We start from the raw sequence: 11,947 nt of genomic DNA on the forward strand, positions 1-11,947 counted from the left end.
CAGGTCCTTCTCAAAATATTAGCATATTGTGATAGAGTTAATTATTTTCCATAATGTCATGATGAAAATTTAACATTCATATATTTTAGATTCATTGCACACTAACTGAAATATTTCAGGTCTTTTATTGTCTTAATACGGATGATTTTGGCATACAGCTCATGAAAACCCAAAATTCCTATCTCACAAAATTAGCATATTTCATCCGACCAATAAAAGAAAAGTGTTTTTAATACAAAAAACGTCAACCTTCAAATAATCATGTACAGTTATGCACTCAATACTTGGTCGGGAATCCTTTTGCAGAAATGACTGCTTCAATGCGGCGTGGCATGGAGGCAATCAGCCTGTGGCACTGCTGAGGTCTTATGGAGGCCCAGGATGCTTCGATAGCGGCCTTTAGCTCATCCAGAGTGTTGGGTCTTGAGTCTCTCAACGTTCTCTTCACAATATCCCACAGATTCTCTATGGGGTTCAGGTCAGGAGAGTTGGCAGGCCAATTGAGCACAGTGATACCATGGTCAGTAAACCATTTACCAGTGGTTTTGGCACTGTGAGCAGGTGCCAGGTCGTGCTGAAAAATGAAATCTTCATCTCCATAAAGCTTTTCAGCAGATGGAAGCATGAAGTGCTCCAAAATCTCCTGATAGCTAGCTGCATTGACCCTGCCCTTGATAAAACACAGTGGACCAACACCAGCAGCTGACACGGCACCCCAGACCATCACTGACTGTGGGTACTTGACACTGGACTTCTGGCATTTTGGCATTTCCTTCTCCCCAGTCTTCCTCCAGACTCTGGCACCTTGATTTCCGAATGACATGCAGAATTTGCTTTCATCTGAAAAAAGTACTTTGGACCACTGAACAACAGTCCAGTGCTGCTTCTCTGTAGCCCAGGTCAGGCGCTTCTGCCGCTGTTTCTGGTTCAAAAGTGGCTTGACCTGGGGAATGCGGCACCTGTAGCCCATTTCCTGCACACGCCTGTACACGGTGGCTCTGGATGTTTCTACTCCAGACTCAGTCCACTGCTTCCGCAGGTCCCCCAAGGTCTGGAATCGGCCCTTCTCCAAAATCTTCCTCAGGGTCCGGTCACCTCTTCTCGTTGTGCAGCGTTTTCTGCCACACTTTTTCCTTCCCACAGACTTCCCACTGAGGTGCCTTGATACAGCACTCTGGGAACAGCCTATTCGTTCAGAAATTTCTTTCTGTGTCTTACCCTCTTGCTTGAGGGTGTCAATAGTGGCCTTCTGGACAGCAGTCAGGTCGGCAGTCTTACCCATGATTGGGGTTTTGAGTGATGAACCAGGCTGGGAGTTTTAAAGGCCTCAGGAATCTTTTGCAGGTGTTTAGAGTTAACTTGTTGATTCAGATGATTAGGTTCATAGCTCGTTTAGAGACCCTTTTAATGATATGCTAATTTTGTGAGATAGGAATTTTGGGTTTTCATGAGCTGTATGCCAAAATCATCCGTATTAAGACAATAAAAGACCTGAAATATTTCAGTTAGTGTGCAATGAATCTAAAATATATGAATGTTAAATTTTCATCATGACATTATGGAAAATAATGAACTTTATCACAATATGCTAATATTTTGAGAAGGACCTGTACAGCATTAGAGGTATGCGAAACTGAATTACATAACATCAGAGGACAAATAAATAATGAGAGATCAATAATTACATACGCTTATTGCCTACTTTTTTTTTTTTTTTGTGAAAAAGAGAACAAAGTATTTTTACAGTTTTTAGCTCTATTTAAAACAGTGAAAAAAAGTTACCTGTCCAAAAAAAACATTGTAAATTAATTTCAAAGTCCTGCTTAAGCAACAGCAGCATCAATAAAGTTATCTATGTATTGTGGCTGGAATTTCTTTTATTTCTTATGTGTCTAATGTCTCTAAATCCAATTATACCCACATTTATACTTTTTTTTAGGAGCAATATTCAACAGTCTCTAATTTAGCAGGTTATTGAAAGCAAAAACACAAATAATAAAAAAAATATTATTTTACTGTTTGTAGGCATTGTGTCAACTCATTCAGCAATCATGCTAAGACATAATGGTTCTACTTCCTCCTAAACCTCTCTTTAGAAATATATTTTCTTAAATTCTCTATATTCTCAGGTGCAAGAAAGCAAACCAGGCTGTTGGTTTTATTAAATGAAAACCCTAAAAGATAAAATCATTTTTGGGGTCTCATTGCCATTGACCACAGTGTGAAAAAGATAAACTTTATTGTCATTACATGCACAAGGCAGTACAATGAAATTTTGTTGGCAGCAAGTATGTCAGACAACAAAACACAGTTCAAAAGTAACTCAAAGATATACACTGTACAGTTAAAATAAGCGAAAAAGAAATAAATTAAAAGCAAAATACATAGATGTATAAATTAAAAGGTCAATGTATTTCTATGTCCAGTCACCATTACAGTCTTTAACAGTCCGTTACGACATTTTGCCTGACTGTCAGCTATGCTTTATTTCAGAGAGATTATTCAGCAGAGTGTCCACAGGCTGAGGGAAGAAACTATTTCTATCTCGTTGGTACGTGCCCTCATTCTTCCTGATGGAAGGGTGGAGAAGTATCAGTTTCCTGGGTGTAAAGGGTCTTTTAGGAGGCTCTTAGCCCACTTAAGCAGGTGGGCCAAGGTGGGAAGGTAATGTGAGTTTTTTCTGGACCTTTTCTGGTGTCTTTTCTCAATCGAGTAAAATGTTTGACTCAAGGTAAAAGTTCTCACCTGCTGCTGATTCCAATTAGACAGATGTTTCGTCTGTCCACTAGATGGCGCTTTAAGCAAATGAATCACTTTGGTTTTCAGCTGTTTTGGGGGCAAGATTCCAACTGAACATCTTTGTTATCAAACCATTTTTGCCCAACTTTAGTAACACTAATCATCATAGAGAAGAGTTAAGATGTTTATTATGTTTACCTATCAGCAAAAACTCATATTCGTGTTTAAAATATTACCAGACTTGCAGATTAAATCCGAACCAGGCTGCTTCCTCCTCAGCTGAGAGGTTTCGGTACATCTGAGGGCAGAATTGGGAATTTCCCAGTTGCTGATTTGAATAACCAGCGGGGACAACATCAACTTTTTTCTGTTATAAAACAAACCTTTTGACCCATGTACACACAGAGAAGACTGGGTTCTGTTTTCACAGTGCCGTACTCCAAATCTGATCATGTTGCTACAGAGTTTAAATGCATGTGAAACTATAAAAAAGCCATCACATTGAAGTTATTTAAATTTTTATTAAATTACACGACCAATTCAACACCTTTATTAAACAAATTTGAGGCCAAAATGAGAACCCTGGAAAGACAAAGTTATGATCCAGAACCACATTCGGCAGGAGGACCTCTCAGTAGATGTTTCCTGGTCTCTCACCTCATTGTGGAGAAACTGTGCCTCATTCTTCTATCCCACCATAGCATTTCCCTCAACTCAAGGTCCAGACTTGGACTGGACCAGTGCCACCCTCTTATTCTTTTTGTTTTCAGGCAAGCTGTTTTAGACCTGCTGTTGTGTTTAGGATAATCATCCCAGTGATGACCCTGTCAGGGCCCAGCATCAGCTGCTGGACAGATGGCCTCAGACTCTGACTCCAGAATACTTCAGTATACAACAGTAATCACGGTCCACTTAATGACTGTAAGGAGTCGAAGTCCAGACGTTGACAAACAAGCACAAATCATCATCCCTCCACCACCATGCTTGACAAGGAGGACTTGTTAATGTTTATATGTTGCTTGGTTGTCTTCAATCATGGTGCTGTCCATTATGACCATACATCTCTACTTTGGTCTCGTGTCTAAAGGAAGTTTAAGTCGGTCTACCAGAATGTTTTTTAAACAGAAGCCTCCACCTTCAACTCTTCCAAATAATCCACACTTGTCTGGACTTTTTTTAAATGTCTTGTCATGAACTTTAAACTTTAACACACTGAGGCCTATAGAGTCTGACATGAAGCTTGTAGGTCATTTCTTTGAGCACTTCACGCTCTGACCTTGGGGTTAATTAGACAGGATGACGACTCTTGGGGAGATTTTCAGCTGTCTAAATGTTTCTCTCAGTAATGATCTTCCTCTCTTCAAAATGACGGACTTTAGGAAATATCTTTATAAACCTTCCTAGATTAACTGGTAATTTCTTCTTTAAGCTCACTGCTGATGTCTTTCCATCCTGTCAGTGATGGAATACAACCCTTTGTGCTCCAGAGCAGCGAATTGCTTTTCTAGAGGTGGCCATACTGATATATCAATTAATCAATGCATGTGATCAGCAGCAGCTGCCTGTTTCTTCCTCAAATCATATAAAGAATGGAAGGGTGTACTTAGTTTTTGTCTATAACTGGAGAGAGCCTTTTTTCCCCATGGCTTTACAAGCAGAACCCAAAGTTCTGCTCCAGTCATAGGAATACCTGATCCCACATATGATCCATTAATAATCTGATTATTGGATAATCTGGGGGTCTGTGCTGCCTCCTATTATAACTCTAAAAACCTGAAGACCTTTGAAACGTTTCACTGCTCAGCAGACACCAAACACACCGTTTCATTTGATTTTATTTCCCTTTAAGCTAGAGTAAAATGAGTTTTTTCCATGTTTTGCAGAAAACAAATGAAAATATTCAAGGTATTCGAATTATTTCAACATTCATCGTCACTTTTGACGTTTTTGTAATAAAAAATAAAAATCAGTGACTGTAATCTACCAGCAGGCTGAAAGTGGCATTTTGTCAAACAAGCAGCAAATCTACATGTTTAATATATGAAAAGTAAATCAGGTAACAACAGGTGAATAAAACTCTTCATTGTGATTAAGACGTTTATGGCTTCCTCCTCAATCCTTCAACTTTTATTTTTTAAGTAATCTGAACCAAACAGGACAAGAAGTGAACATGTCAGCTTTAAAATAATAAACTTCCACAAACTTATTTCTTAAAAGCTCCCAGAGAATTAAAACCAAACTTTAAAAAACATGTTTATTTTGTTTCCCCAATAATCAGAAGAGCAAATTTAAAACTTTCTTCACTAAAACTAATCAGTGGTTTAAAAGGCATTCTATGAAGGCTGGTCCAGAGGTTTCTCTGGGAAGTTTCTCCCCTGTTAGAAAATGAAGCAGTGGGCTCCTCACAGGCATGAAAGGCACTTTAGATGTAGTCCTTAATAAAAAACAAGCTGGAAAAGCAGGACGGCGTGTAGCGCCAAGCTAGCACGACAGAAAAGTGGCGCTGCTCCTTTAGTAGGGGGGAGGAGGGTTGTGCAGCTCCTGGTACTTTGGAGGTCCTGAAGTGAAGATGGCGGGAACACTGAAGAGGACGGTGGTTCTGTTGGGCTGACGCAGCTGGTGGATCATGATGGAGGACAGAACCACGCCGAGAACCTGAGCGGTGAGAGGATGTTGATGAAAACGAGGAAATAAACGGAAACGTCAACAGGTTTTAGATTGGGGTGTTTTCTATCTGAGCTGAGATGAAACGGGTTTAATAAAGTTCAACACATGATTTTATCTCGTTTGGTTGCTTTTTGTTTGAAACTTGGTTAAAACGGCAGAAGGACTACAAATGAAAGGTTATTTCTGGTTAAACACAGATAAAACCGTTAAACCACAACAGTTGTTGTGATGTTCCTCTTATTCACTTACGGATCTGAAACCTTGAATGTGGAAGCAGCTCGAGGCAGCAGAACGTTTTATCTGCCTGGATAGTCTGTTTACGTTCCTGGTCTCCATCAGAGGAATTTAACCTTCAGCTGGGAATTTTCACTGTTATTTATTAAAATTTCTAATCTGAGGAAGACTGGACACATAACTCCAGCTTGAAGGTTAAAGTGTTTTAAAAACACAAATCTATCTAATCTGAATAACAGTTTCTGGTATTTTAAATTGATGTTTTTAGGCTGATATCATACCAAACATTTTAAAAGCAAACTTTCCTTTATCTTCAACAAGATGAATCTCTTTGAATAGACTTAAAAAGGACAAAACTACAGTATTTAATGTTCCTTTCCACACGTCTGAGTAGAGCTTAACTCATTTTAATGGCACCCTGTAGTCTAGTGCAGGTCTTATTAGCAGTTTTAATTTAAAATAATGTTTTAATCAGTTATGTTGCAGCAGTGATGTCTAAATAAACTAAGGGTGTCCTCACAGCCAGAGCAGCCAGAGTGAAGATGATCCCGAGCGAGATGTCAGCGAGTAGCAGGATGTAGTGCATGAGGATGGGGAAGCAGGGCTGCAGGAAGGACGGAGAAACATCAGTTACTTTATCCAATCACTGGATTTTACTGTCAGGTTGCTAAACCAGCTCAGGTTTACTGACCTTGCTGTAGATGGACCTTCTCTGGCTGAGATACTGGAAGAGACGTAAACATAAAAACATTAGTGGCTCCAGGTGGATTAAACACGTGAGTCTGACTGAGCCAGAGAGCAGTTACTCACAGAGTAGCCGAGCATCCTGCACTCGTATTTTTCCTCGTCCTCGTCGGAGCACAGGCATGAGGCGGGGATGTCATTGTTCCAGTCTGTGTAGCTGAACAGGCCGCAGCAGTGCATCTGAAACCGCAGGAGGAACACTGAGCTTCAGGCTTGTAGCTGCATCACAGTTTAAATGTCACAACAAACCGCCAACCCTCCACCACCGGGCATGAGGTTGGTTTGAGACATTTCTCTGTGCTTTGCTCTACTTTGGTCTCATTTGTACACATGAACCCCAGAAAACAAGATGCTTCCTCGTTTAACCCTTCGATAAAAGTCTGAGATGAGCTGTTGGGCTTTTTCCGACCTCAGGATGAATTCACTTAACCGTTTTCCACTACAGCTGAACAATATCAAGGAAACATATAATTGAGATAAAATGCAGATTATCACTAACCAACATTTTATCTGACTATTTTCTTTTTTTAATCTGTAAAATTTCTACGACCGGGGACAGAACCGAGGACAAATGGAGGCCATCCATCTGACTTTAACTTTCCTCGGGTTTGACGTTTAAACGCACTGAAGCTACTTTTACTTGATGGTGGCAAAAACAAAGTCCGCTTGTTTTATTTTTTTGGCTGTGATGACTGGGTGCAGAGGTGGTTGGATCTAGTACTGAGCAGCCCACAGTGAAACCTTCCTGTTGTGGTTTTGCTTTGAAGCTTTAATGTAGGCCAAACTGTGGTTTTCCCACCGAGAACGTGAAAACTCACTTTCTCACACTATAGAAACCGAGTTTCAGCTGCTGCTTTAACACGACTCAATCCGATCTTACGGGATGAAAATGAAAACAGCCTGACGTGAGATCGGTTCTTTTGCTCTGCTTTCTGATCAGTTTCACCTTCTAGTCAAAGAAAATGTGGAAGTGATGGGACGGTTAAATGTTCAGCCACCTTCAGGAAAACAGGAAGTGATGAGAGAGAACCAAGAGTTTTACAGCCTGACAGTTAGTCATAAAATAATTCCTGAGACATTGGTTGGCCAATCAGACGGCCCGAGGCACACCTGTCTACCAACTGGTGTCTCTGGGACTGAAGCTGAAGGTTTCTGAAGCAGTTTGAAACCTGTGGGTTTTTTTTACCGATCAGAAATAAACCAGGTTTGAGGCTGTGGAGTTAGAATGCTCCACAAACATCTCTGTGGGCTCAGATGCTTTCAGAATGAGCAGAGAGGTGGGTGGAAAGGTCTACACCACCTGCTCTGAGGGTGTCATACGCTCCGTTGTTTTCTTGTTTCCGAAGGAGGACTAGATCACAGTCCTCCACTGGAGAAGCAGGTTGACATCTCACCTGAGTCTGCAGGGTGTCGGCCATGTGCTTCACCTGGAACGAGGCGGAGTTGAGAGGCAGAAGATCCCTGAACTTTTCCTCCAGAACTCCCTCTATCTACAAACAAGCAAACAGCAGGGATTTATTCATCGGCAGAAACGACGCCGAGCAGAAAACCACCGGAACATCTGCAGTCATCTCAGAAGCGTTTGTTCCCCCAATTCTTTTCACAGGCAAACCAAACTGGAAATAAACGAGTCTGAAAAGAAAAGGAAGTTCAGGAATCCCAAGAAATTAACATTTGTTTATGAAATCACTGATTTAACTAATAAATTAAAGGTTAGTAGTTCGGAAGGAAAAAAGAAACATTTAATCATAATTTTCTAGAGTAAAGTTTGTTTGCTGTAAAATATTCAGTCAGTCATTGCTGGTGCCATATCTCCAGCAGTCTACGGGCGAGAGGCGGGTTCACCCTGAACAGGTTGCCAGTCCATCGCAGGGCAACACACAAACAACCATGCACACACTCATTCATACACCTAAGGTCAATTTAGAGTGACCAATTAACCTAACAGGCAGGTCTTTGCACTGTGGGAGGAAGCCAGAGTACCTGGTGAAAACCCACGCATGCACGGGGAAAACATGCAAACTCCATGCAGAAAGACCCCCTGGCCAGGAATCGAACCCAGGACCTTCTTGCTGCAAGGCAACAGTGCTACCAACTGCGCCAACGTGCAGCCCTTGCTGTAAAATATTTTCAAAAATTATTTTCCAGGGTTTTATCCATTTCTGGTGTTTATTTATTTAGATCAAATTATTTAAGTTTTACCGTTTCATCTACGTAGTATTACAATATTTCAGTCTTAATATAGAAAAGTAAAAAAAACACTGTGCCAGTGTGACAATTATCACTTTATCCTATTTTATAACATATAAATGTGAGGTTTTGAATCATTTTCAACTTAAATTTGTCTGAAAACAGTTTCTGGATAATTATACCCAAATAAAGTCAAATTTGACTTTTTTTTTTTGCTAATGAGTCCTAAGATTTAATTAAATTCACTGCTGAACGTTTAACTGGCAAAAAGTAGAAAAATGAAACTGTTATTTCCAGTTAGGTGCTCCTGCTGGACCTCCTCTCCTGCGTGGAGGAACAGGGATGTTACCTGAGGACGTGAGATAGCTGCAGGGATTCCTCCTCGGATCATCAAGAAAGCTCCAATGACCATGCAGACCAGGAACTGCAGAAATTACACAACAATATCCACTTTATTTAAGCCCTCCTGGACAACTGCTGATCTCAGAAATTAATAATTGCATCCTGGTCATTTTTTAAAGTGAATAACAAACCAATTAAACTCAGATATGTAAATGTTTTTTCTCACAGTTCAGAGTTCAAATTAAATCCACATGTCAGTTAGGTGGTTGGAAGAGCTGGTATTCTGGGAGTAAACAGAACCAAAGTCTTTTGAGTTATTAGTTATCTAAAAGAGAATCTGGTCCACATCCGAGCTGACCCGGATGTGGACCAGAGACGGTTAAAGGAACATCTTCAGATCTTATTTTTCCACAGCAAAGATCAAATTTTGACTGGAAACACCAGAATTATGTCTCCTGTTCACAACTCTTCCTCGTTCTTTAGTGGCTCGAACTAAATGTTATTTATGTAACAAACTGGATCATGCCATAAACCACATGGATCCTTTTAAGATGCTGTAGCATCTTGGGATAATTTACGTTGTTAACAACTAGGGCATGGCGTCTGCCCTCAGGTGATTTTTCTACAGTTTCAAATCACGATCTTCTAAAGAACTTATAAATAAATGTTTCCTAACTATATAAACCAGTCTGAAAAACGAAATCACAGATGTTCCTGAAGCTCATCTCACACAGAGTTTTTATTGCTTCTTGTTTAATTTCCCCCCTCAGACCGGAGCCCGTTTCAACAAACACGTCCCGTTTGTTTCGAAATAAAGACTCCTGCATGATGCAACATCTCAAATCGCTGGTAAATCCAAACTTACGACATCCTGTTGGATCTGAAACTGCACTCACCACAACCAGAGACAGTTTCTGCTCCTTGTAAGCTCCAAAGGCTCCCAGGAGGCCGAGCAGCATGGTGACGGTACCCATGATGTAGAGGACGATGAGGCCCATGCCCCGACCCTCCACCTGCAGGGACCAGGGGCGACAGCACACATGTACATTTACATTTTTAAGCCAACTTTAGTTTTTGCGTTTATGAAACACAGTGTGAGTGCTTACACTTGGATCCTTTTCAGCGCTGGTGAGGATCTGAGACAGAACAGCAAGGCCGATGATGATTCCTCCGATAATCTAAAAGAAAGACCTGATTAATTAAATCCATCCTGCTGGTGGACAATCTGGAGACAGTGTAGAACAATGCAGAAAAGTGGACTGGAAAACAGCTATGAAAATACTCAGTTTTAAACACATTAAGAAGCTTTTTTACAGACCTGAAATGGTTGCTTTAACAATCTTTGATCGGTGTGGGACAAAACCGTCCAGGTTGGACATGTTTATGAATTAGATTTATAACTGAGGCTCATCAGAGTTGACCTAGATTCTAAAAAGAAATAAAATCCGCCTTCTTCAAACTTTCACAAATAAAATAAAAGGCTTCTCAGATTGTAAACTGGGTTTAAAATAATCTACAGAATTTAGGAGCTGGGATTGTATCTCATATTCAAAGCGGAGAGTTAAACAAGGTCACAGAGATCGTTCAGGCCTCTGCTCTGTCATAGTACATATTTTAAACACAAAAAATCGGTTTCCCCCATCTGTGAGCTTGTAAAGCTCTACAACCCACATGATTACACAAAGAAATCCCAAATATCAGTTTTAATGGCTTTAATGTTGGAATTGAACACTTTTCTGTTAGTTTAGGACCTAAAAATGCAGCTCGACAGCTCACACTACCCAGTATGTGAAACTGGGAAGGCCTGTTTGAAGAGTTACACAAAGCTGGAGCCTGAACGCGTCCTGGCCTGAGCAGACATGGGTGCCAGCAGGTAACCTGATCAAACCAACAGGTCCGGTTTCATAACCACACAAAGAAATCAACCTGATCCACAAATAATTACAGTCAAAATCAACCGTTTCTGCGAAGAAATCCCAGATTTACAGATGATTTTTAGCTTAACAAAGAAACAGAAACCAAAAGGATTTGATCATCTAAAGAAAATCAGCCGCTATTAAATAAATTCATATCCTGAAATAAATCGATCCCCACTGGTTTTAAACATTTGCATGAAATCAAAAATGTCAAACAATTTGTCCAACAAAAAGCTGTAAAATAATAGGAATAAACAGATCATGTCCAACTTTAAGGTAAAGAAGTTAAAGTTAATGTCTGATTATGTAGAAATAAAGCGCTGTTTCACTCTTTTTTGTAAAGACTCTACTACATTTGAACATCTTAAACTCTTAATCCAGAATCCCTACATGTACAGCCTAAACAGGCCATGTAAAACACCTAATCCCAGCCGAACCGGAACTGGGTGATTCTGCAGTTTCTTTCAACCAATTGAAGATCCAGATATCTAAGCTATTTCCATCTTTGGACCGATATATAAATAAGAAATGAGGACCATTTATCAAATTACAGTTTGTTTGAATGTAAGAGCTTTTAAATGTTTAAACGCGTTATTAAGGTGTAGTTAAGCAGCATAAACAGAGCTACATGGCTCCAGTTTCAACTACGCACTTTAAATTCTAATTGATCCTTAATCATTTTCTCTATTTTTTAAAACACGCCAACTTACCGCGAAGAGGAAGTTGAACCCAATGAAGGTCCGTTTGAGGCAGCTGTTTATCTGAGCCATTTCTGCGGCTGTAAATGGTACCGGAAAAAAAAACAACCTTTAATGCTGAAGTTCGAGTCCAGACGAGGTCCGACACCAGAGATGAGAGACAAGTGGGATCATCCGGGGGTTGGCTCTGGGTTATATACGAGGGGGCGGAGCTTCCAGTATGGTCGCTTCCGGTGGCGGCTGGAACAAAGGATTAATCATTATTTACAGGAAGGGGAATGGACAGCTCCCAGTTTTACTGGGACTGAGTTACGGGAACTATGAACTCATAGCATCTTCATTTCCTTCGTCATCTTTATGTAAGTCAGCTTATAGAGAAAGGAGCAGTTTTTATTCTGCAGTGCTGGGAAGAAAAAA

At 40.3% G+C, this 11,947-nt stretch overlaps 1 protein-coding gene across 1 annotated transcript; it reads right to left on the reverse strand.

Moving 5' to 3' along the window:
* Positions 1–4,556: 4,556 nt before the first annotated feature.
* On the reverse strand, positions 4,557–11,702 carry LOC124883257 (tetraspanin-8-like). Its single transcript, XM_047390271.1, has 9 exons — positions 11,543–11,702; positions 10,023–10,094; positions 9,813–9,929; positions 8,924–8,998; positions 7,779–7,874; positions 6,451–6,564; positions 6,332–6,364; positions 6,161–6,244; positions 4,557–5,394 (listed from the first exon to the last, which is right to left on the reverse strand). Exons 1-9 carry the CDS (start codon positions 11,600–11,602, stop codon positions 5,251–5,253), a joined length of 795 nt encoding a protein of 264 aa, XP_047246227.1. The 5' UTR covers positions 11,603–11,702; the 3' UTR covers positions 4,557–5,250.
* Positions 11,703–11,947: the final 245 nt, after the last annotated feature.

Source organism: Girardinichthys multiradiatus, chromosome 17, assembly GCF_021462225.1.
Source record: "Girardinichthys multiradiatus isolate DD_20200921_A chromosome 17, DD_fGirMul_XY1, whole genome shotgun sequence".
In the NCBI taxonomy this organism is placed as follows: domain Eukaryota; kingdom Metazoa; phylum Chordata; class Actinopteri; order Cyprinodontiformes; family Goodeidae; genus Girardinichthys; species Girardinichthys multiradiatus.